This window comes from Sphaeramia orbicularis, chromosome 21 (assembly GCF_902148855.1).
Source record: "Sphaeramia orbicularis chromosome 21, fSphaOr1.1, whole genome shotgun sequence".
NCBI lineage: Eukaryota > Metazoa > Chordata > Actinopteri > Kurtiformes > Apogonidae > Sphaeramia > Sphaeramia orbicularis.
The window spans coordinates 30,675,841-30,702,908 of NC_043977.1; the positions used below are offsets into that span (position 1 = coordinate 30,675,841).

The following is a 27,068-nucleotide window of genomic DNA, read 5'->3' on the forward strand; positions in this document are numbered from 1 at the left end:
GCAATGCAGCAAAGCTCAAAGTAAGCTTTTTGAAATCACCTGTGAAATGCTGTAAACAGAACATTTTTTTTACACTTGTTCTTGCTTTAAATCTGATATGACACCTACAGACACATATCCCTTTTTATCTGAACGCCACAGCTGCCTCAGTGCTCCTGAGAGGCCTGCCAGGTTTTGTATCTACCCCGTTTTGCTTGTTATTGTTTCCTCATTTGTATTTATTATACCATGCAATACAATCTTAGATGCAATGAAAGGAAGATGGAAGAACAAAATTGCTATAGATTTTTTGTAATTGGTGCCCCCCCTGCAATGTATCACATATGCCTAAGTGGAATCTGTGATCAATAATAACTAAAGAAGAAAGACTAATGTTCATGAAGAAATATGCAACAAATATGTCCTTTCTGACATCTTTTAATTGCCTTATTTCTTTGTTTTTTCTTCTTCATTACAGAGATTTTATCAACCAAACGCAAATAATAATGTCTTCAGTTATTCCGACAGACATCTATTGTTGGACTGCATTACTAGAAACCACAAATAATTTGCGTTTTGGCAGAAAATGTACTCAGCAGAAATCTACAAGCCCTGGAATACTGTTTATCTGAATCACTTCATAATTATATATTCAAGACGGTATGAAACCCAAACCAGATTTTAAAAGTCAGGGGTACATTTACAGGAATGACCACGTCTTGACCAGTATAACATTGGGGAAGCATTTGTTCCTTATAATGTATATTCTTAGAGTATACTTACCTAGAAAAATGACCCTTCCTGTATTGCATGAGTGCTTATTACAGTGTGTTTTGTAATATCACTTGAGTGGTGTTGTTATTTGATCTAACACTTCCAATCATGTACGTTTTCAGTGGCTTATTTTAGTACAAAGGGGTTGGTTTGAATAACAAAACCCCTCAGAGAAACCCATTATTATGCATTAGAACTCATCATCTCTTGGAAAATCTTTGCTGTTACTGTATATTTTACACAAGCAAAAACAATATTGCATATTGTAGCAATAAAAAAGGTCCAGTGGAGCTTACATCTGTGAGTATTCGGTACACTGCAGAAAACCAGCATCAGTGGCCAGTGATGAGACTGTGGAGTAAACAGGACATGTGGTGGTTTATACTCAGGCTTCTAATTTAGATAAATCTAGTACAGCTATTCTTAATGAGACCTAAAATATTATTGGAATTCATTTTAGATTAGCTGGAAATGCTAATTGGACGACTGCTTAAAAATTAGATGTGTTTTCTCTGAAAGCTCAGTAATTACTATGCATTGTTTTGTAAGGAGATGAACGTTTGTTTAAGACTAATGCTGATATCCTAACAACTTTTCTTTTTTTTTCTCTTCTGTATCCTGTAATTCTGTTTACTACACAGAAAAAAAAACCACTTCCCAAAAAATGAAACCAGATGTGGAAAAACCTGAAACTGGAGAAATGGCTACAATAACCAAACCTCTGACTTCATGTAAGTACCAATGGGAAACCGCATTCGTGCAGATGTAACCCTGTTTTCGTAGACTTCTATTCTCACAGGGTGACATCAGACACACAACCACCTAGACTGAGCGAAAAACACATCATACACACGGATTTAAAAACATAAATTAAATCAAAGACATGAAACTGTGTAGGATACCTATCTGAAAACAGAATTAAATTCCAGCTTTGGACGTCACTTTCCGAAAAATAAATAAATAAATAAATAAAGCCTACTTACTCCCTTTTCCCAGAAATTTCAACGCTATTTTCCGACAAATGCCAAAGTCAATCACACAGATAAGAAATGCCCTGCTTTCGTAAAAGGGCAACTAACACAGCTAATTTGAAATAACCCTAGGAACATAAAGAACGGCCAAATAAGAGAACTTTATGTGAGATGAGTGGCCCTGGCATAGGGCAGCTATTACCGAAGTACATTGCAGCTGTGGAAAGAGCATCTTTGTTTCTGATGACTATAATTTTCAAAAGAACTCAGCTGGTATGAAAGGTAGGTGGTTTAATGGCTGTGTGAATGGATAAAACAGCATTTCAGTTCAGGTGATGAGGACACATTACATTAGTCGGGAGGTTGCTGATAAACGATGGCATCAGCAACTGTCTTACAGCTCTCTAACATAAAAGGAGTATAACATAAGAACACAACACGCATTAGAAATTCTCATAACATGTATTTTCTTTGCAATGTAACCCCAACCGCATCATTTGCCTGATGTGAGATGTAGTTAGTTTGATGTTATTTGTGTTAGAGCTATAACGGTAGTGATCCAGCAGGAGTGTTATCTGCAGAAAGAGGGTTTTTGTTTTTTATTCTCATATTTTTGCTCCTGCCATGTCTGTGTTTTAAATCGATATGCAGGTGTTATTGTTGTCTCTGCTCATATTAAACTCTCGTTCAGGAACAGTTGTGATTATTTTATCTAGTCGTACGGTTTGTTCATTTATTCCTTTGTGGAAATATCTTTCACAGATGCTAGGAGGGAGTCTTAATGGTTCTTTATCGGTGAGTTACACTGCAGGTATTCTACTATATTTTTGACTGAGGTTGTAAAAGAAAAAAATATTGAATTTTTACCCTGCTGTGTAAAGGCTACTTTTCAATAATCACAACTCCCTCCAACACACATATATACACCTCTTTTTACTGCAGGATGCACTGGAAAAAATCAAAATCTTACCAAGTGTATTTCTCTCATTTCTAGTCAAAATATCTCATCACGCTTAAAATAAGGCATAATCACCTATAAGAGTAACTTTTCAGTGAGATATAAGAATTTATTTGTAGTCAATAGATCTTGAAAATCTTATTTCCAGAAATTTACCAAGATAATTTTCACTTGTTCCATTGACAGATTTTTTTTTTTTTTTTTTTGGCTTGAATTAAGCCAAAAAAAAAAAATCTTGAATTAAGAAAAAAATCAGCCAGTGGAAAAAGTGAAAATTATCTTGGTAAGATTTCTTGAAATACGATTTTCGAGATCTATTGTCTAAAAAGAAGTTATTATATTTCACTGAAAAGTTACTCTTCAGGTGATTATGTCTTATTTTAAGGGTCATGAGATGTTTTGACTAGAAATGAGAAAAATACACTTGGTAAGATTTAGATTTTTGCAGTGTGAACAATGATGCACACTGTACTGTAACAGCTGTTTGTGGCTGAAACTGTTAAGTAGCTAAATAACATGTGCGCTTGATCATCTACCAACACACTCACTACTGGGCTTTCTCCATGCTTCTGAACGTCATAATCCAGAACATCATAATGTTGTGTTTTGACTTAAAAACCAGGGCAATCCTCCCATGAACACTGACTGATGTATATCCCAATGTGAAGTTTAAAATGAGTCAGAATGTAATTAGAATAATGAAGCTCGTGGTCTGGAGTTACTGTTGTGATGTGCTAATGAAATTCACTTTGATCTAAAATAACTCAGGAAGCTGAAAAGCATCCTGGACCCATGCATGGAATTCAAATAATTCCTGATCTGCAGAGGTTCACATCAGGGAGTTCAACACAGACCATGCAAACATTAGTGGGGTGTAAGAGAGGACAAATATTCCAGAGATGAGCACATAAGACAAGAGAAAGTAGAAACAATGTTTGGCAATCAGAAGCTATTATTCCTTTTTTATTAAACTCTAGTCCGTGACTGACTTTGTGTCACAGCCTTTGTCTTTTCTTCTATGTTATCGCATTATCACTTTACTGAATATTCCGACAACCCATTTATTTCATTTCACTTCCATCCCAAGGTAATACAATAATAACCATCTCTATTGGCACACTTTAACTATCATTCCTTCATAGTATCTTACAATATCACGTCATGGTGTGATTTTTAAGTCATAAACTGATCATAAGAGGATGATTAAGAGGAGAATTGCTTCATGTTCAGATTAATTTTATTGATTTTTGTTCCTCTTATTTTTCTACATTAAACAGGACTGTTCGACTTTTCAGCTGTTAATCAATTCAGGATGATAAACAAACCAAAATTTACATATAATTTTTTTTTTTCCTCTGTCAGTCTTCTCTTTTTACAATCTGCAATAAAGAACACAAACATCGGCAGAAAAATGCAACAAATGAGTCCATTCCAAAAGCTTTCACTGTTTTTATTCCTCAGGGGACATTATTTGACACAGTTATAGCCCTCAGTGTTTCAGACAGGAAACTATTGTTGCCTTACATTTATTTGAGACCAAAAATAATTTGCACTTTTTTGGCAGAAAAAAAAATTGTTCGTGCAGCACAACACAAAACCCAAGAGAAATCTGCAATCTCCGGAAAGTGGTTTATCTGAACCACAACATAGATGGCATTGTCATCAAGATTGATTTATATGCATGAAATCAAGATCAGACACGCATTTGGAGGAATTATAAAGTCTTTATCAACATAATATCTGGAATTTTATTTATTAATAATAATGGTTATGCCTGGGGAATTATTTTACAATTGAAATACCCTCCCCATCATACATCAATAGGGATTTATAGTGCTGCCTACCTGTTGCTCTTCACAGATCTATTATTAAATTATGAACTTCGGTCTCATAATGAAATGAGGTATTTCTAAAGTGTTGGATGAAACACGTATAGCTGTTAATTCCTTTTATTCAATGAAAAAATAGTGAGTGAAAACCTGCTGCCTGTTTACAGAAAGCATAATCATATCATAATGAGAATGCATGGGCATGTGTTGAAACAGCTTGAATAATTTGTTCAACAATTAACGACAACCTTTGTTGCACATGTTCAAGTAGATTTCCCTCCCACAGTCCAGAGAGTGTTTTGGAGACTTGAAATTGCTCATACTGTAATACTATGTGTAAATGTGGGTGTTAGTCAGCACGATATCTGTAAAGGACAGATCCAGGGCTTTCCCTTCTTCAGCCTGATACTGATCTATTAGTCAGGACTTTCTTTCTACATCCACACTTCTGACCTAAAACATAAAAGAAATCTGCCTGGCTTTTGAGTCTCTTTTCAAAGGTTGGTGTTCTTGTAATGAGGAGCCTGTGCAGCGGTCCCAGTAGAATGACATTTATTAAAATTCTCATCTAATAATTTCTCACCTTGGCCTTGACCATGACTGGATTTCTTTGATCACCTTAGGTATGCAAACACACCAAAGGTATAATTGTCGGGACACGTTTTATGAAAAATATTGTGCTCATTCTGTTTGTGCCAGCTTTGGTTGTTTCCAACGCGGAATAATTTACATAAACAAGGAGGTGTGACATTGTACTGGCTGCTGAGACACATTTTTAACAGTATTCATTTGAGCTTATTTAAGAAAAAATTACTGCAGATCTATGTGACTAATCATCTTGGTTAGTGTGGTTGCTATTTCTGTGATATGCCAACCAAGAGGAACAGGTGTAGTCAACTGCAGAGCGATAGAGCCAACAATAGAAACAGTTGTAAAACCACTGAGACAGTTCAAGTCTTTAGAGCAAAACATGGTTTTCTGTATATTCACAGCTAGCTCAAAATAGAGTCAGTTCAGTTCATTTCTGTTCAATTAACCCATAAGGACCCAGTGTGACTTTTGTGGCAGTTACCAAATTATTTTTTCACTTTATTTAACCTTTCCTAAGTGATTTATCACCATTTATTATAATATTATCCTCTTGATTTTGCATTTTTTCCAGCGGAAATCATGCATTTTCCTACGTATAATTGACTGATCATGTAGGTGTTCATAAAAGTTCAGAAAACAGAAAAAAACTGAAGAAATAATGACTTTTTCAGTAAAATATATCATTAACGGAACATAAACCTAGTGTCTCCATCCACTGTCATTGATCCAACTCCATGGGTTTTACTGGTGAATCAATGTTGTAGGAGATGACAGTGTTTCCACATTCACTGCGGAACCTCTGAGTCATATCTGATGACCATGAAAGATGACAAACTGTATTTTACACCAATTATTTACATGTATTGAGTGGATTAGTGGATCAACAGATTAGATCAATAGATACTTTTGCTCGACAGTGATGTTTGGATCTTTATGGGTTAAATAATTTCCTCTGGGGTTAATAAAGTACTCTGATTCTGATTTGTATATATAAATATAAAGTAGACATAGAATTTGCTTGTTTATAAAACTGAAGTTTCAGTGTCGGTGTGTAGTTGGGGAAAGAAGTATTAGACTTAACACCCACTGGAAAGCTCAGGAATGTGATTGTGAAGACGCATCTAATAAAACATTGTGTAGAAGGTCTTAAAGTACCCAACAGCGACAGACTGATCTAAAAAATGCATGAAAACTTTGATCGAAAGTCAGGGTCATTCCAACAAATTGAACTCAAGTGTATTTTCCAAGCTAAACAGTAGTATTATAGTACGTAAAAAACAACATGACCTTGTCTGATTTTTTTTCTTTTATTTTGACCTGGGGGCAAATGAGATGTTGTCAGAATTTTTCCCATATCGTAAGTTCTAAAACTTGTGTTCTCTTACATTTTTACAGCGTTATGTTTTTATTTTTAAAAGAAGTTGCAACAGAGGATAGTTTCTTATATTCCGTTTTTACTTTGTTGAGTGTAAAAAAGCAGCTGTTCTGTTTGTTTATTTAGGTCCATTATAAACTGTCTGTCTGTGTCATTTACAATATAATTACAGTTACAGTAAAGTTAATTAACTCGTTCCAAGCCAATATCCGCAACAACTCTAAAAGATATAATTTCATTTCCTACTTGAAACACAGTTCCAGATGTATTTAGCGCATAAAAATCAGAGCTGTTCCCTGTGGGAGCATGTCCTGGGACCCCTACAGAGGTTATGTCACTGTAAGCCCCTGCTGTTCAATAATCCTTACACATGACCCTGAATCTGAGGCCTTTTTTTTTCATGTCTGCTTTGAGTGAAACACATAATCCACGGCTGGCTGTACACTGGTCAGTCAAATAATTCTGCTCTGAGGTTCACCAATCGACTCTCCATTCATCCACTGCCCCTGGCATGGTGAACCCTCCTATTTGTGTGCAGCTGGACCCTTTCATTATTTACACTTGAAATGATAATGACATCATGTGTGCACAGCTGCACTATTTGCATCCATAAGGCATGCAGCTGAATTTGTGTTACAAAATGAATAGGTACAGACAGATCCTCCTGCCACATTTACATGCCAACTATATTCAGATGGTTTCGGCTTGTGCAATTTAATAACAGGGCAAGGTTGGAAAATAGGGGATGCACAAGTAGCAACGTCGGGAAAGTTGATGGTCAGTTTCAAACATGACAATTACTGCCACATTTCTGCTGCATGCACCTCAGTTATGCAAACATCCTGAGCATTAAAGCAGGGCTGATGTGACCTTAAGGTACCTCTGTTTGGGACTACTTGTTTGATTCTCCAATGACCAATGAAAGGATGTAGAGGATGACAATCAATCCATTTGAACACTGCAGACCTTGTGCAGTTTTTAAGAAGAACATATAGTGGTTGGCAAACTTCTGTAGAACATAGCAGTAGAAGAGTTTATTTCATCTGAACAGGGTTAACAAATACAAGTCTACCAAGAAAACACATACACTTACAATCATGTCAGTCATCAAACTGTTATCTGAGCCTATTATAATAATACAAAACCTGCCCAAACAAGTGATCAAGAAAGCCTAGAAGTTACAATGACACTGAATATTAATAGTTGGCGGATTCCTCTTGGATTCTGCTCAGTTCACACAGCACTTAGTCAGAAATGACTGAAACACTGACATGCAGTTTTATGAGATGTAATAGGTGATGGCATTTGCTGTTTTCCACGCGTTTGCTGTTTTGATGTGTGTAAACTACAGCAATGCTCTGCACGCTTTGAACATCCAATTTGCACTCTTCACATACTGTCAAAATCATTTACCTATGATCTATTTTGGGGAGCATTTGGTGTCTCAGGCGCACAAACACTTGTAGACTATTCAGCTATTCTTAGGATAATGTATGGCAATGTTTTGCTGTAACCCTCTTATGCGTAAAGACATTCCTCTCTAAATTTGTTTGAAATGTTTATTTACATTAACACGACATCATTATTTTTGAGTTATTCCCGACAGAAGACATATTCAGTGTAGCTTGTCCAAATTTTGTCCTCGTTTGGATCATTGCTGGTGTAGGCGCAGGTGCCCGTGGAGCTGCAGGCCACCATGTGGAAGCCCACCTCTGTCAGCTTGTCAAATGCCTGCTCTAGAAAATTATACTTCAGGTAATACCGGGATGTGTATCTCTCCGGGGGCCGATCGGGGTCTCTGCTTTCATTCAACGTGTCTCCAAACACTTCTTTGGCCAGAGACGTCTTGCCGCAGACCGTGATGCGCGCCACTCTCCTGAATTTGGCGTCGGTCTGAATGTCTCTGCCAATGGTGTACGAGCCGCGGTATCCTATCGTGATATAGCCCGACTTTCTAGAGTCCAGAGACGGAGAACGCATGGCTCCGCTCACTGACATAGTGCGTAAAGTCTCCATGCCGCCGGAGGAGCCGCACTGCTGCGCACCCTCCTCGGTGTCACTCTGGCTGATCTCCTCACTGATCGAATTGTCCTTACTCATCCGTGGGCTCAGACGTTTTGCAAGATCCTGCAGCTGGAAAAAGTCAGCCTCTCTCTGCAGTCGACTTTTTTCCGGGAAATAGTCCGGGAGCACCAAGTTAAGGTCTCGGAGATAATCTAGGATGTAGCGGAACAAGAACCCGTCTCTGTCCAAGAAGAAGCGCCCTTTGCTGTCTCTCGCCAACTCCTTCGGGGACTTCTTACTGAACATGTTCCACAGGAGCGAGTCTGGGACGGCGATCAGAGTTTTGTGTCTGGTCACGTAAACCTGTCCTCCGACGTTCAGCTCAATGATCTCTGAGAAAGGGGCGCAGGAGTCGCCGCAGTTGGACACTCCGCGCTCAGTGTCGGCCAGTGCCATCTTCTCTGAGCCGCTGCACTGATGTGGGATCAGTGGAAAGTGAACTGAAGAAGTGGCAGCGGCGTGTTTATGAAGCCTGGATCCTGCCATGTGCGTGAGAGCGCGTGCGTTGAGGGGAGTGTGTGTGTGTGTGTGTGTGTGTGTGTGTGTGTGTGTGTGTGTGTGTGTGTGTGTGTGTGTGTGTGTGTGTGTGTGTGTCGGGGGGGGGGGGGGGAGTAGTGAGCGCAAAATTAACATTTAACTATTGCATGACTGTGTTGTGAAAAAAAAAACATGCAAGCTGTTGGTGCATGTGAGTGCACAGCTCACACAGAAACACAAACTGACAGTAAATAAGATCAGATGAACCTGTACTGATCCCACATGGGGAAATTCACAGATGGAGGCAGCAACAGGAGAAACTGCAAGAAAATGTGCAAAAAAAAAACAGTGTCCTGATCATGATCATGTGACCTAGTTCTCCCTGTCCTTGCTGACAAATACATGTATCTTCTAATGATTATTTAATGAAATAATGAAATTATTTTTGTAGTGTTTTTAAACCCACAAACCATACAAACTAGTGGTCTTGCCAGTGAATGACTCCAAGTTAAAATAATAATGAAATTGCTTGAAAATATGGAAAGAGTGACACCCATTGCAGCTCTGATGGAAATGCAGCCAAACTGCTCTTTGAAGCCCTGGGGACTGCCAGCCCCCCCCACCCCCTCCACTCCACATACAGACTGTACCCATTCCCAAGCACCACTACACATCCTTTTTACACATAGAGATTAAGATCAACTTTATTCATCCCTTTGGAGGATGTGGGTCTTCCTCAGTGCAAGAAAAGAAAAGAGAGAAAACAATATATCCTCTGTTGACTGAAGTGTTGGTCAGTCTGATATTGGTGAGGATGAAGGATTTCTTCTCTATCTATCTATCTATCTATCTATCTATCTATCTATCTATCTATCTATCTATCTATCTATCTATCTATCTATCTATCTATCTATCTATCTATCTATCTATCTATCTATCTATCATCCTTAATATTGCATTATTGTCATCTCCGGGAGTTACTCAAATCCTACAGTGTCCATTTTATCTTATCTTACTCATATGAATATAAAGTATCTTCTGCATTTCCCACACTGTACTTTTCAATCCTATCCCTGACAAACATAATACTTGCATTTGCCTCTAATCAAAGGTTAAAAAAAATTAATATCAGCGTTACATAGAGATATGAATACGGAAGAGCAGCTGAGTTTTTATGAACATCTACAGGATCAGTGAATTAAATAGAGGAAAATGCATGATTTTCACAGGAAAAATGTAAAATATAGAAGGTAATATTACAATAAATGAAGATAAATCAATTAAAAAAGGTTAAACAGAGAGAAAATTTCATTTTGGAACTGCCATAAAAGTAGCACTGGGTCTTTATGGGTTAACTTCTTTTATACACAATTTACATTATTTTGCAGAGAGTCTGGAACTGTCAAAAAAAATTACACCTGTATTAATGAGTGTAATTCCCACCTTCATCTTAAGTTTTACTGGATCTGAAATGTTATGAATATCTGCATGATCAGTAAATTATAATGAAAGTATAGGAAAATGCATGATTTTTACTTAAAACAAGGCAAAATACAGAGGATAATATTATAATAAATGGTAATAAATCACTTATTCTTCTACATTCAACAACCTCTGACCACCATTTGGAAACAAATTATTTTGTACTTTACACATCATTGTACAGTTTTAAAATCAACCAAATTATGAAATTTTAATCCATGTAAATTAATAAATAATATATTGGTAGGTGCCTAATAATTAGATCAATTTCTGATCGTTATTGTTCCCTTCTGCAGCATAGCTGGATTAATGTTGGTTTCATATGCATTTTCCCAAACCTCCACACGTGAGGGCCATGTGGTGCAATGCAGTCATTCCAAGGACAATATGTTAAACCCCAAAAACCAAATGACCCATTTGGATGTTCAGAGGCTCTGTAGTGAACATAGGAATGCCATCATCTTCTGCAACATGGATTCACTAATAAAACCCATTTAGTTTGACAAAAAAACTGGTTGTAGACATTTGTTTTTATGTTAAATTAATATATTTTGCCGAAAAACTCCCTCTTTCCGGTTGTCTCTCTCTGTTTTGATATAATAATCCATATACATAAATGATGAATAAAGAGAATATGAAATTTTTCATTCAAAAATACCAAATACAGAGGATAATATTAGAATAAATGGTGATAAATCACTTAGGAAAGATTGAATATAGAGAAAAATTTATGTGGAAGTTGCCACAAAAATAGTTGTGGGTCTTGTGAGCCTGCTGGCTTACACAATCATTTATTTAGTCTCCATAAATGCTGATAAAGTCAGAGCAACATCCACAAAAATCCCACAAGATACAGCAGAATTATTTATTGAGCTCTGTTGTGCATAAATAAAAAATGCCATCTTGAAATATCTTGGTGTTTCCAGTTTGAGATCATTAAAATATCATATCCCAGATGTTTTGAACCAGGCACACACTTGTCATGCATTTGTCTGAAAGATCTTGTGTCACTTCCTTGTTCAAAACTTCCCATTGCAGATACATGAATTTCCCTCGTCTGCCATCTCACAGGGAACTCATTGCAAAAGACGTCAGTTGATGGTTGATTGTTGATCTTTGTCCACAGCTGTTATGTGATCTTCTTCTGATCTGATGAGTTGTACTTCATCTTGCTCCTTTTCAAATGCTTTTTTTAAAACTTTTTTTCCTTGTTGTTTATGGGTTTTGTTATATTTGAAATGAAAAAAAAAAAATAGAATAAAAAATTAATTAAATAAAAAATCTTTCTTAGATACAACTCCTAAAATGGCTGACCCTGGGCATATTATATTGTATATATCCCTTAGAAACACACGGCTGTATTTTTTTTTTAATAACTGCGGTGGGAAAACATATTCAGATAAGCCAAATGTCCTAAAGTATGAAAAGTAAAAGTGGTTATTGTGCAGTAAAAATGGGAAATGTTGTAGAAAAACAAAGATGTACAGTTTTAGTCAAAGCCTTTGAGGTCTGTATTCTAATTCTCTAACAAATATCCCACAGGTAATATGTTACAATATTTTAGCTTTGCTTAATTTTCAGTGTTTATCAATTATATGATGGTTTTAGGTTAAAAATCAAGTGCTACTTTTATGACAGTTCCCAAATGAATTTTTCTCTGTATTTAACCTTTCTTAAGTGATTTATCACTATTTATTCTCTGTATTATTCTCTGTATTTAGCATTTTTTCAGTGACAATGAGGTATTATTGCATATTTAATTCACTGATCAAGTAGCTGTTCATAAAAGCTCAGATTAAAGTTAAGGGTTATTATATCAGAAACAGAGAAAACTCAAGAAAAAGTAACTTTTTCAGCAAAGATACCAATAACTGAACATAAACATAGTTTACACTTCTTCCTACTCCTTTTCGACCATTGCAAAATTCTGACTTGCATGTGCTTGAAGATAGGTTCTGTCCATTTAAATGTTTCATTTTGTTTTGTTTTATTAAGTTTCTTTGCATGTTCGAAATAAAATAAATAAATAAATAAACCCAGTGTTTCCATCCACTGTCATTTGTCAAACTCCATGGGTTTTACTGGTGAATCAATGCTGTAGAAGATGATGGTGTTTCCATGGTATCTACAGAGCCTCTGAACATCCAAATGGGTCACATCTGATGACCATGAAAAATGACAAACTGTATTTTACACCAATCATTTACATGTATTGATAGGATTAGTGGATCAACAGGTATTAAATAGTTTAGATCCGTAGACAGTTTTGTTCGATGGTGGATGTTTGGGTCTTTATGGGTTAATACTACAATTGCATTCATTTGTATGTAGTATTTTACTGAAATATTTAGCTTTTTCTAATGTAATGTTGGGTAGTTTAATCTACAGGAATGGATCATATTCAGTAAAATATGGCTGTAGGAGCACTCTTCTGTGAGAACTACATATCTCATAAAAAGTCAACATTTCACAAGATCAGAAAAAACCCTGTATTCAGTATTGTGACATTACATTTTCCATCTAAACCAAGAAAGTTTAAAGAGCTTAATGTAGTGTAAGAGGGATAAGAATTTTCTCAATTAATGAAGGAACATTTCATCCTTGAATTATCGCAAGCATTGAAATAACACATTTGATTTTTACAAGACGAGAAGAAGATATAAGAATTGTTAAGTGTGTCTAAGATGCAGAATATCCAAGTACAAGTTCTTTCCAATTAAATACTATACTTGAATAAAACTATTTCAGTATTTAGTCAACACAGGATGATTTTAATTCTTTTATATTTAAGATTAGAGTCCTTTCAAACAGATGTGAATACTGTCAAAACCAGGAGAAAATGAATCAGGACACATCCAGTCATTGTGAAAGTTCCTACTTCTCATCATGCTAGTTTTTGCCACTTTGGAAATTTTCGTCATCCAGCCTTCACACCATGCTTACATATAAAAGACGCCTGGAGATGAAAGTTTTGTCAGTTGAAAACGTGGTTGAGATACAAGAATGCTACGCAAGGTATTGTTGCTCTTTCATGCATCATGTATTGTGTTATATTTACATATTTCCAGCTTTTCAAATGGGTTTAAATGTAAATAAATCCATCCTATTGTAGTTTCTTAGCTTGGATCCTTTACAGACATTTTTGCACCATGGGAAGGTTAATATCTTAGAATTTAGGACTGACTAGCCTTGCTTCACCTTTCCAGGGTATTACGGAGAGCTTTGGGGCTGCTATCCATGCCCTTAACACCTCTCAGCTGACAGATGGTGTGATTAACAGAAGCAAAAGGATGATGCTGGACACCCTTGGCGTTGGGCTGATAGGCTCCACGACAGCTGTCTTCAACAAGGCTCTTAAGTACAGCCAGGTAAAATTAACAGCCGAGGAAAACCTCATATTTGTATACAAAAAAAAGATATAAACAACATTAATACCTACACTGTCACATAAAAATAATCATATGGAACTAATTAAAAGTTGGGTTGTAAATGTCTGTATGCACTAGTCTTCACAGTGTGTTTCTTTGTTGTTAACACTCTAGCAGCAAAACTGTTGGTTGAATTCATAGCAGATTTGTTTCGTAGATTGCCAGTGACTCAGAATAGATCTCATTACATTTTGGGCACAGTAGATCAAAGTTCAAATTTTTTATGAATTTTTGTCATCTGTTTTTTTCCCTATTTGCTTATAATGGATGAAATTTCAAAGGTCTGTAGCAGGAAAAGTGTTGGTTGATTTCATACCAGATTTGGTTTATAGATTGCCAGTGACCCAGAATAGATGTTAGTACATTTTGGGAAAAACAGGTTAAAGTTAGAATTTTTTCTGAATTTTTTAAATCTTTTTTTTCCCATTTACTTATAATGGGCGAAAATTCACATGTCTGTAGCAGCAAAACTATCAGTTGAATTCATACCAAATTGGGTTTGTAGATTGCCAGTGACCCAAGATAGATGTGATTACATTTTGGGAACAGTAGATCGAAGTTCCAATTTTTTTTATGAATTTTTGTAATCTTTTTTTTTTCCTATTTGCTTATAATGGGCGAAATTTCACATGTCTATGAAAACATCAATTTTGTTTCAATTTACTGATATTCTGGCAGCAGCATATGCACAGACATGATGACATCAGCTGGATTGATGCCAAAATAAGCTTCAATATATGCTAGGGCCAGGGGTTGTTGTGCCTGGCACCACTTGTTATGGGTTGTTTTTTTTTTTTGCTTTTGTCGGCCTTGTTACCACTGTATTACTCTGAGACATACGGGTATTGTCCATTATGTCTATTTTGTGCAGTGTTTAATACTTATAATAAGAAATCTCGCTTGATAGTTGTCAATAGTTATGTTAATTGATATAATTCTTGACACATTTGAATGGAAATTGGAACTTCCTTTATGAGTCTACAGCTGTGACCACATCTGAACTTCACACTTAAATGCTCATCTTCATACTGTCATTTTTATTGCAGTTATTTCATTCTGAAGAAAAGAGCAGTGTTTGGGGAAAATCAGGAACAAGTCTACCCCCTCATTACGCTGCTTTTGTCAACGGTATTGCGGTGAGTGTAGTTAAACATATGTTGTATAGTATATACAGTCACAGAAAAAATTATTAGACCGCCCTTGTTTTCTTCAATTTCTTGTTCATTTTAATGCTTGGTACAACTAAAGGTACATTTGCTTGGACAAATATAATGATAACAACAAAAATAGCTCATAAAAGTTTAATTTAAGAGCTGATATCTAGTCATTTTTTATGGTTTTCTTGATGATAACCAAAATCACTTCAGTTTTTACATCAATAGCTATGGCATTGTACTGCCAAAAACAGTGCTTTTAGGCATTCCATGTTTTCTTTTTCATCTGTTTTAGTCACATGATACACACAGGAGTTAGTACTTGATTGCATAACCATTGTTTTTGATGACTTTTGATGGTCTAATCATTTTTTCCGAGACTGTATACTATAAACATGACCTATATGTCAAGGTTTTGACTCATGCTGACTGTTTTTGACACACCGTGTGATGATAGGTTCACTCCATGGACTTTGATGACACTTGGCACCCTGCTACTCATCCTTCTGGGGCTGTTCTACCTGCGTTGTTGGCCCTGGCAGAAGCACTACCCAGCAGGCCCTCTGGACTAGACCTGCTGCTCGCCTTCAACGTCGGCATCGAGGTGCAAGGCAGACTCATGAGGTTCTCCAGAGAGGCATACAACATTCCAAAAAGGTACGACATTCAGTGGAGTAAATTAGGTCCTCTATCCACTAGAGTAGCCGGAACGTTATGAGGATTGAGTCACTAAAAAGATAAAAGGTACAACATCTACCTCTAGTGGTATCTTTGGTTCAGACAGGAAAGTCCACCACAAGTCCCAGTTGCCATAACCTCCAATACTTCATTGTTGTCAGCTCTCTATATACAGTATGAAGGGAAAAAAAGGATTGGACACACCTTCATGAAGCTTGTAAACAAGATGACTATGAAAAAAAGAAATAAAGAAAGCTACACCACTTTTAATTTGCATCTGTTGCCAAGATATATGTGATATCTGCTAGTACAAACTACCAGAAGTCAGGAAAGCTGTAAACATATTTCAATTCTACACAGATATTTGACTGAAAACAGGAAACTCCACAAATGAAATATGTAACCACAACAGCCACATTCACATGCTTTCACCCACAGATCAGTATTTTGTGGGAAGTTGAATGGCTATGTCATCAATTTTGCTGTAGACTGTAGGAAAGTGTTAATGGTTACAGACGGTTTAAACTAACCAGCAGCTCCAACTAACAGGAAGAAAACATAGATCGGAATTTGTGGTTTGTCTTGCAATTTGTTCATATTTATGGTTGTGTTTTCAGCTCTTCGTGTTCAGTTTCAGACTTTGGAAGGGGACATAGTGAACTGAATTTGGTTATTGATATTCACAGTATAGCAAGATATTAACATTTTTAGCATTTTCATTTGTCATCCCACATGGAACTCACTGCAAAAGACATCAGTTAAAAACACCCAGCTGTATGATGTTCTGGATTCTCAGAATCAGAATCAGATTCAGATTCCGAACACTTTATTCCCAGGGGGCAATTCAGTTTGCAGATATGGGTCGCAGCAAAGAACAGGACATTACACACTAGACACATTTCACAATTCACACAGATCCATCAATGTACAGGACTGCTGAAGGGTCCAGCCATAAAATGCAGCAGTGACAAAGTGTAACAGAAGCAATAAATAGATAAAATAAATTTAAAAACCTAAAAAACAACAAATGTAATGAACAGTATACACCCCACACTAAGCGGTGTTGCTAATTCTCTTTAACACATCCTACAGGAAATGCTTTAAAATACACCTAAAAAGAGTTTAGCTTTGTTCCATACCAAGTGTTAATCCATTATGTATTATGGTTTTAGGTTAATACTATTGTGGCAGCATGTGTATGTGACATTTTACAAGTCTATTTTAGTTTTTTAGATACTATTGGGTAGTTTAATCTGCAGGAATGCATCATATTTTATAAAATATGTTTGTAGAATGTAGCATCACTCTTCAGTGAAACAACTAAAAATGCCACTTTCCTTTTTAGCACACAACCATCCTGAATAATCCAGACTCAGACTCAGCTTTATCATCATTGGATCAATGGTACATGATAGAATGAAATATAGTTACCCAGATCTCAGTTTTGTAGCATAGATGATTAAAGGATAAAATATGAAATAAAATATATAAAAGTTGAATAGGGTAGAATAAAAACTACTATAAAATATGCAAACAAAATAAAAGATAATAAAATAACTTCTTAATATGTATAAAATTCCACAGTATGCAGCAGCAGTGCAGTTTAAAGTGATGGTGAATGTAGCAGCAGCATGAGCAACAATGAAATAAAGTGGCATTATGACCAAACACTGTCCACAGATTAAGTACCCCAACATTTCCCTTCCCCTTAATAACCTTTTGGTATTCCTCATGTTTTTTTCCTCCCCCCTCTAGATTCCACCCTCCCAGTGTGGTTGGGGTGATGGGTAGCGCTGCAGCCTCAGCTAAGCTCCTGGGTCTGTCTCCTGCACAGTGTAGTCACGCTTTGGCTGTGGCAGCCTCCTCTGCTGGGGCTCCTTTGGCAAACACTGCCACACAAACCAAACCTCTCCACATAGGAAACGCTGCTCGGAGAGGCCTGGAGGCAGCGCAACTGGCTCAGATGGGATTGGAAGGGAACCCAGCCATTCTGGATATGGACTGTGGGTTTGGGATTTACTACAAAGACTACAGTCCTTATGCAATGTCTGATTCTACTGCTGGTGGCTTTAACTGGATTCTGGAAGATCAGGATGTGGCCTTCAAGCGCATCCCTGCTCATCTGGGGATGCACTGGGTTGTGGATGCAGCGCTGGCAGCCCGGGCGAAGCTTGAAGCAGTCATGACCTTTGACCTCAGCCAGATCAGGAGCATTAAACTCAAAGTACCACCATCTAAGTACATCAACTGCCCATTACCTACATCTGAGCACCAGGCCAGGCACTCGTTTCAGTTCAACGCCTGTTCCGCCCTGTTGGATAATAAAGTGACAGTATCTTCTTTCAGCGAGGCACAAATAAACAGAACATCTCTGAAGGAACTGCTATCAAAGGTCAAAGTGGAGACCCCTGATGATAACAAAGCCAGCTTTGATAAGATGTACTGTGAAGTGGAGATAGAGACCAGCGGAGGGCAGTGTTTCTGGGCCAGGTGTGATACCTTTTACGGCCACTGGAGGAGGCCACTGAGTCATGTCGACCTGGTGGAGAAATTCAGGGCGAATGCCTCTACGGTGCTGAGTTCAGAGGGAGTGGAAGGAGTGATTGATGCAATAGGAAACATTGAGATGATGCAAGAATGCTCATCTTTGGGATCATATGTAAGAATGACAAGAAATCTGAATGAGGAGCTATAATTAATACATGTGAACTGTACATGTTAATGTTTTTGAGACTAAACACTGTCCACAGATGAAGTACCTGAACATTTCCTTTCCCCTTAATAGCCTTTTGGTGTTCCTGATGTTTTTTTCCTTCCCCCTCTAGATTCCACCCTCCCAGTGTGGTAGTGTTTATAGGTTATAGTTATATTCTGTCCTATTTTTTTATGCTTGTTGATATTTTTTCTACTATGTTCACTTTACACCATGGTGCCTTAGAGCAGTGTTTTTCAACCTTGGGGTCGGGACCCCACATGGGGTCACCTGAAATTTCTAGTAATTGATTTTAAAAAAAGACAAAAAAAAAAACGTACTAATAAAAAATATATGGTGAGTTGAGAGAGGCATAAAAGACATGACAAACTCTGAGGCTAAAACTGAAGCACTGAATTGATAAAAAAAAAAAAAATCTAAAAAATTAAAACTTACTAATAAAAATTTACATTATATAGCCTAAATGTTGTCTAAAATTAATGTTTATTTGCAACATATTATAGCAAACTATTACATGATCAAAAACAAATTGATTTTAGCAAATAATGACAAAAAAAAAGTCTCAGTTTTGAATGTCTGGGGTCGCCAGAAATTTGTAATATTAAAATGGGGTCACAAGCCAAAAAAGGTTGGAAACCACTGCCTTAGAGTCTTGTAATTTCAGTTTTCTGTATGTGTTGCATATATGGCAAAACTGACAATAAAGCTGACTTTGACTTGTGCATTTGGAAACAACAAAGAATTCCACTGCACTTTTTGATTTCCTGAGGCTTGAATGGCGTTTAAGTGTAGCTGTTTTTATAGGTATAACTTGACCCCGCTGTAACCATGGAGACATTTTAACATTTTTTAGAGTTTCTTGGAATTCAAAGACCTCAAACAAGACACCTTTTAGTCTAAGAGGTGCTCCATTTTCAACATTTGTTGCCACGTACTTTGAGCAACTATTTTTGTAAATGACATGAAAACTTTGTGTTGGATAATGTTGTAATTATATTTTACATGTCTTTCTCCTCAGTTAAGTGAGTCTGAAATAAAGAGAAATGAAAACTGTGCTTTGATTGTTGTTTTATTGCAATTGCCTTTTATATCATCACTATTTATTTCTTTCCATTCCAATCTGATGTTTCTTCATTGCCTCATGATACAATCCAGTAAAACTGAACTAAAAAGAACAAAATAATAAACCTGAAAAATCAGACCACGTTGTGCACATGACAACTATAAATTTATATATTTTTCATTTGTGTCTGGAAGTGCTTTTAATCAAAAGGTTAATCTATCACTGTCCTATTTCTGTACATCAGCACAGCGGAGATCAACCATAATGCTCGCTATAACGTTAGCTCACCAACATTTTATTTCTGTTTCCACCACCTTCAAGGTATCAACAGAATTAAGCAAGTTTCAGGACATCCTTCACCATCTCTCCAATCCCATCGAATATCTCGTGAATCGGTGCCTCGCACATGAAGGCACAGGTGGTGACCAGTTTGTTCTTTTCATCCACATGGCTCTCGCTGACGTTCTTATTCACATGCTTGCACCCGAGCTCGGAAACACCTGCAACGCTGTCAGTAGTGTATGGATACCTGAGGGAAGAAAGACGAACTGCAGTGAGTGTTAAGATACTTAAACACTTACTTTAACTCTACTGTACCGTGGCCTTGAGGGTCACACCACATCAGTCTCAGACATCTCATTTTTCTATTATGTTATGTTTTGTGAAATACTATTCTATTTCAATGGAAAATTACAATTTATTACACCGTGAATCCTATTACTGCAGGTACTTTTTCGTTTTGTGATAAAATAATAGTGGAACTTTTAAGATCTGACAACACACATTGTCAAGAAAGCATATGAACAAGTCAACCGGGACAAGATGGAAATAAAAACCAGGAGTCAGTTACAAGCCGGGGGTGAGGTCGGCATGAACTAAACGGCTAAATACAGGCCAGGTAAAAAAAAGAATATGGTGTCTGTCATACAGTGTACTGCCTGTTATACACAACGTCACCATCTATACGTTTAATTCAATTCACTTAAAAATTCCCACTATTTTCAACACTGTATTTGTTTTAGATTACTCTACTGCTCTACTTAGAGCACTGCAGATGTATGTCTTGTGTTTTCAGAGGATCTTATTTGTATAAACTTACAAGTACAACAGATTTTTGGCCAATAAAACCGAAACTGAACAAGGAACAGATTATATTCACTGAAACTCTGGAGGACTTTTATTTATTTATTCAACATTGCAAATGGGAGCTGATCAAAATGAGGCTTCACACTAATTATGGCTATTTCTACTTAACCTTTTCATGCATATTGGTCACTCCAGTGGACAGTTATTCTACAGCTGTTCTCTTGTATATGCATGGATTTTGTTGTTTTAGTTTCATATCAGTCAACACAGTGGAGCTGATGCATCATCCCAAATGCTGCAATTCATACAATTATTGTAACTTTGCTGCTCTTGATAAACCTGATCTGCAGTAACATGTTTTAGTGTAAATCAATTGCTAATTGTTATTAGACTGTAACAGTTTTCTGAAACAAAAAGTTTTTTGCTTTGTTTTGTTTTGTTTTTTTTGCATATCCTCCTGAGACCCAGCAATGCATTTTGTCCTCTGTAGGGGACAAAAGTTTGACAGTTTCACTTAAAAAATACTGTCCATTGCAAAGGACATTCCATTAAAAAAAATCAATCAATAATTAAAAATAATTTTTAAACTGTATCTGAAAAAACTGTTGCATTATGCAGTTTCCAATCAAGACCATTTTTTAATGTGAAAAAGCTAAAATTGTCAATTTCCTGGGTCTCAGGAGGATATTATCTACATGAAATGAGTAATAACTAGTATTAGAATATGAAAAAAATGTGAGAAAACATATGATTAGCACTCATTATAAAATGTTTTTATTTCATAGTTTTCACACAGTATATCACTTTCTGATGATAAGTTTTAAATGCATGTTTCTTTGCTTCAAAAATTAAATGCATGGTTTCCAGCTGAGTGGACATTTCTGTAATTCCACGAAAAATAGGTTTATAAAAAAATTTTCAATTGCATTGCTTTTTTCATGCCTAAGGAGGAATAAAAATACTCAAGAAAAAAATATTGACTAAGGTTCTCATAATTCATGCATGAAAGGGAAAAAACAAGGGAAATTAGAACTAAATGGCAGACTCTAAGCCTCCTTCAAATAAAGGCCTGGTATGTTCTGCAGGTGAGGGAAATAAGGACCCTAATCACTACTTGTATTTGAGGATGTATGGTAAACAATCTAAAGCTACAGGACTATTTTCAGTTCATTTCCTGCTGACTTATTTTTAGTGAAGTTTCTCTATACTCAGATCCAACCTGGTGACGAGTGAATAAAATAAAACTGTAGTAAGTACTGTTGAAGATGAAAGTTGCCTTAGAGAGCATACAATACATACTTCTCATCCTTTTCAAGGCCGAGGGTGATTTCACATCCAGGAAACACCTTGGCAGCGAGGACTGGTGAGATGCAACAGAGGCCGATGGGTTTGCCTTCACCGTGAAACGCTTGCAGTGCAGCCTTCACCTCATCATTTACAGAGCAGTCCTTCCCCTGCACTGCCCATGTACACAGGTTCTTCGCTGCCCCAAAGCCACCTACAAAAACAACAACAATCAAGAGGTAAAATTAACACCTATGATCCTGATCAGGACAAATGTGTATTCAGTCTAAAATGTTTCAATGTATAATGAGTCGTCTGTTCTGTTAGGTGTTAGGGAAAAAAAAAAAAAAAAAAAAAAAAAAGAGTCTAAACCTGGGAATATAATCGCATCATGGTCTTTGACACTGAGTTTAGACAGGTCCTGGATGTTCCCACGGGCTAACCGGGCGCTCTCCACCAAAACGTTTCTCTTCTCCTCAGATGGTTCTCCTTTGAGGTGATTCACCACATGCATTTGGTCAATGTTTGGGGCAAACATGTTCACCTGCAGACAGAAAGACCATGGATGAGAGGCCAATGGACAACTGTAGTTATTCAAAGTATACCTGAGTTCTGTTGTTCACATATGGTTTCACTACGAAGTAAGGCTAATATTTCCACTTTTATTTATCAATTTATTCTTTAAATAATTAGCATGTATCTAAGAAGAAAAGACAAAAATTCTATGTCCATGGATTAAGGATGCAAATTTTATCATGTAATGGCATTAATGACATTCAGTTCTCTGATTAAATTGTGAAAGATACTTTGAAATATTCACCAGGTACATTTTGACAGGTGTGCAATATACATGGTAATACAAGACCCACATACAGAATGCTAAGTCAATATTATTTCAGCTTTTTGAGTCATACACTGCATTGTTCAAATATTAATTTATTAAAATAACTCTAGTTATTGCACTGGACTGCCTCGAGGCAGTCTAATGCTCTACAGCAGCCACCCATTTTACATTCCAAATCTTACTTGAGTAAAAAATATATTAAATATTACCTGAAAAATGTAGGTGAAGTGTGAAAAGTAAAAGTAGTCATTATGCAGTCTGTGTCTGCTGACATAATGTGCATGTTTTGTGTTACGGTTATATCTGTTTAAAGGTGGGCTCATTTTAACTACTTAAACCAGGGGTGTCAAACTCATTTTCTTCCAGGGGCCACATTCAGCCCAATTTTATCTGAAGTGGGCTGGACCAGTAAAATAATAGCATGGCAGCCAACAAATAATGACAACTCCAAATTGTTTTAGTGCAAAAAATAACATTCAATTATGCCTATATTTACATTTACAAACTATCCAAACAACAAGGATGTGAATAACCTGGGAAAAAAATGAAATTTGTTAAGAAATATAAGTACAATTTTACCAATATTATGCCTCAACTTATCATTTACACATGTGCATTACAGATCAGATCTACAAAGGCACAAAAGATTTAGTAACAGGCAGAATATTGTTAAAATTGCCCTTAATTTTCTTTCAACATTTCAGGTTGTTCTTATTTGTTCAGGTTTTTCCAATTTTGTTGTTAAAGGATAGTCTGTTAATGTAAATATTTTCATAATTGAATGTTTTTTGCACTAAATCAAAGACAAACATATGGTGTTGTCCAGTGACGTGCAGTGGGGTTCATGGCTGGGGAGGCACTGACTCTTTCAGAGCCAGATCTACAAATATATGGTGGCCTGAGAAACTGGAATAGAGAGAGTGAGCAAAAGGAATGGCCTGGGTATATGGGCTGTGCATCAAGTCAGCATAGGTAGACTGGCAGGAACTCAACAGGGAACCTTCAAAAAGAGCTATTTCAAACTAAAAATAAAAAAAAGTTTATGGTCTTACGTTTATTTGTACATGAAATGTAATCCTCCATTTTTGCTGAGGTGAATTAAAATGTATAAAAAAGAACGAAGAAGATTATAAGCGAATGAATCTGTGGACTTACTGGCGCCATCTATCATGAGGCAGGGGTACTGTTTGCCTCCCATAGTGACTTTTTCACTGCGGTTTTATGTTTAATCTGCGAGCCTAAACACATTACAGAAATACATTCCATACGTTATGCAGATTATGGAAGGATAGAGCATATAATCAGAGTGTTTGAAAGCATTTTAACTGCAATATATACAGGGACAGCGACACAATATTTTCATCGGGTACCAGCAGAGTTCATGAGGGGAGTAGACAGTTCTCCTGGAGGCACAGCACAGCGCTGCCTCACAGCGCATCTCCTCCCTGTATTTGAACGGAGCATGCGAAAATTCTGCTATTCTAATTGACAAAAAAATAATTATAATAATAATAATAACAATATTGGATTCAAACAGAAAATGAGTTTATAGGACATACCAGCTGACAATGATCAACATTTATTATATTTTATAGTGAAGTTTTTTTTCTTTTCAAGATTGACAAGGGAGGCTCTGCCTCCCCTGCCTCCTCTGACTGCACGTCACTGGTGTTGTCATTATTTATAGGTTATTATGATATTATTTTTTGAGTTCGATGCCCTAACTTGCATTTTGCAAATTCATCCCGCGGGCCGGATTGGAAACTTTGGCGGGCCAGTTTTGGGCCCCGGGCCACATGTTTGACACCTGTGACTTAAACTATTGGGTGGTTTAAGCTACAGCAATGCATCATATTCTGTAAGATTATCAATTAATCAACAAATCTTTATTTATACTGCACTTTTTCATCCAGTGAAATGTAGCACAACATGCTTTACATATAAAATCATTATATATATATTATTGCAAGAAAGCATGACCTAAATAATCTTTTTATGAGCAAAGGAAAACAGTTTTGTTTTAAACTTCTTGGATATGGATTTAGCCTACCAGTGAATCCAAGGTTTTAAAGAATTTATTAAACTTAAGGAGGAGAATTTTAATTTAATGCATCAGTTTATTACATTCATAACTAGAAGCACTCGGAGAGCGCAGACCTCCGCCAAGGCTAATCAGTGGGCACCCCCGTGGGCCCCCCCACCCCCGATCACCCCCAAAAGTTAATCATTTCTTCCTTATCCCATTTCCAACAAACCCTGAAAATTTCATCAAAATCTGTCCATAACTTTTTGAGTTATGTTGCACACTAACGGACAGACAAACAGACAAACAAACCCTGGCAAAAACATAACCTCCTTGGCGGAGGTAATCAAGAAATTAGAGGTTTTCAGTGAACAGTGAGGGGATGAAAAACTGTCATTGGGAGAATCTCTAAATCTGTCAGACAAATGTTGTGCAGTTAATGTACAATATTTTCCTCCAACATGTAGTAGAGTAGAAGTATGAAGTACCCCAAATCTGTGCAGTACTTAGTTACATATCACGTTTGAGTTTCCATTATTGTTTGAATTAGCTGATTTATTCTATTGGAGATAAAACTGTTTAATTGGTTTCTTTTTTATGAGAAAGGGCATATTGGGTATGGGTTTTTAAGGCCTGTTGGGAAACAGAGGGGTTAAAACACCTGTGTGTGCAGCGTCCTTTACCTTTAGAGACTGACACTTCAGATAAACTTGAATATAATCTCAATATGCAAATGACAAACTGAGACTTAATCTCAGGTCACATCAGAGTTGACTAAAAATAACGGCCAGCTCTCTACCATGAACACACACAAAACACACGCAGCACACTTCCACAGATCAGACTAATAACTTACACTTGCACCTCCTCTGCTAAGGTGAACCAAAACCGCGGAGGCCTCGTGGATTTCGCTGCCGTCATAAACCCCACAGCCCGCCAAAACCACGGCCACGCGTTTACCCATCTGTGTGGAGTAGTAACTTCTGTTCACAGCCTGAAAAGTCCTGAATGTCACCAAGTTCCGACCACAGTGGTGCAGCAGGGTGAGCATGGTGGACTGACAGCCGAGCGGTACTTCTTCTTCTGCACATTGCAATCCGACTGATGACCAGTTTAATTGGCCTTGAACGCCCCCGTGTGGACAAATCTAATTACTGCTGCTACGCTACTATGTATTATACTTCTTGAGATATTTATTACGAAGGGTTAGGACTACGCTGAAGGTTAAAAAAAAATGTAGGAAAAAAAAAAAAAAAGACCAAAATATTTTGAGAGAAAAAAGAAAAAAAAGTTGTATTTAACCCTTTCATGCATATTGGTCACTCCAGTGGACAGTTATTCTACAGCTGTTCTCTTGTATGTTCATGGATTTTGTTGTTTTAGTTTCATATCAGCCAACACAGTGGAGCTGATGCATCATCCCAAATGCTGCAATTCATACAATTATTGTAACTTTGCTGCTCTTGATAAACCTGATCTGCAGTAACATGTTTTAGTGTAAATCAATTGCTAATTGTCATTAGACTGTAACAGTTTTCTGAAACAAAAAGGTTTTTTTTGTTTGTTTTTTTTTTTGCATATCCTCCTGAGACCCAGCAATGCATTTCGTCCTCTGTAGGGGACAAAAGTTTGACAGTTTCACTTAAAAAATACTGTCCATTGCAAAGGACATTCCATTAAAAAAAAATCAATCAATAAATAAAAATAATTTTTTAACTGTATCTGAAAAAACTGTTGCATTATGCCGTTTCCAATCAAGACCATTTTTTAATGTAAATAAGCTAAAATTGTCAATTTCCTGGGTCTCAGGAGGATATTATCTACATGAAATGAGTAATAACTAGTATTAGAATATGGGGAAAAAAAAATGTGAGAAAACATATGATTAGCACTCATTATAAAATGTTTTTATTTCATAGTTTTCACACAGTATATCACTTTCTGATGATGAGTTTAAAATGCACGTTTCTTTGCTTCAAAAATTAAATGCATGGTGTCCATCTGAGTGGACATTTCTGTAACTCCACGAAAAATAGGTTTATAAAAAAAATTCAATTGCATTGCTGTTTTCATGCCTAAGGAGGAATAAAAATACTCAAGAAAAAAATACTGACTAAGGTACTCATAATTCATGCATGAAAAGGTTAATGAGAGTAAATTTCAAAAAGAAAAGAAAAAATGCTAGAGAAACAGTAGGGAGAAATGTACCAAACTTTTTTTCATATAACTAAATATTCTAAGCCTTGAGGACTTGTACATACTCACATATTTTTGCTTCCGGTTTTCAGCAGTAAC

At 36.6% G+C, this 27,068-nt stretch overlaps 3 protein-coding genes across 4 annotated transcripts; 1 reads left to right on the plus strand and 2 right to left on the minus strand.

Annotated features, from left to right (window-relative positions):
* Positions 1-1,930: 1,930 nt before the first annotated feature.
* On the plus strand, positions 1,931-18,598 carry acod1 (aconitate decarboxylase 1). Of its 2 annotated transcripts, none has more exons than XM_030124766.1 (5): positions 1,931-2,006; positions 13,707-13,868; positions 14,975-15,064; positions 15,540-15,739; positions 17,516-18,598. In XM_030124766.1, the coding sequence occupies exons 2-5, from the start codon at positions 13,791-13,793 to the stop codon at positions 18,453-18,455; spliced, it is 1,308 nt and encodes a 435-aa protein (XP_029980626.1). In that variant the 5' UTR covers positions 1,931-2,006; positions 13,707-13,790; the 3' UTR covers positions 18,456-18,598. The 2 variants fall into 2 exon arrangements, with proteins under 2 accessions (XP_029980626.1, XP_029980625.1); XM_030124765.1 differs by lacking the exon at positions 1,931-2,006 and adding an exon at positions 13,495-13,515.
* kctd12.1 (potassium channel tetramerisation domain containing 12.1) lies at positions 7,488-9,032 on the minus strand. Its single transcript, XM_030124767.1, has one exon. It carries the CDS (start codon positions 9,025-9,027, stop codon positions 8,071-8,073), a length of 957 nt encoding a protein of 318 aa, XP_029980627.1. The 5' UTR covers positions 9,028-9,032; the 3' UTR covers positions 7,488-8,070.
* Positions 18,599-19,527: 929 nt separating the features above from the next.
* Positions 19,528-25,866, minus strand: LOC115412334 (glutamine amidotransferase-like class 1 domain-containing protein 3A, mitochondrial). The gene is made up of 4 exons (XM_030124769.1): positions 25,630-25,866; positions 22,279-22,450; positions 21,922-22,120; positions 19,528-20,065 (listed from the first exon to the last, which is right to left on the minus strand). Exons 1-4 carry the CDS (start codon positions 25,822-25,824, stop codon positions 19,870-19,872), a joined length of 762 nt encoding a protein of 253 aa, XP_029980629.1. The 5' UTR covers positions 25,825-25,866; the 3' UTR covers positions 19,528-19,869.
* Between the last annotated feature and the right edge of the window lie 1,202 nt (positions 25,867-27,068).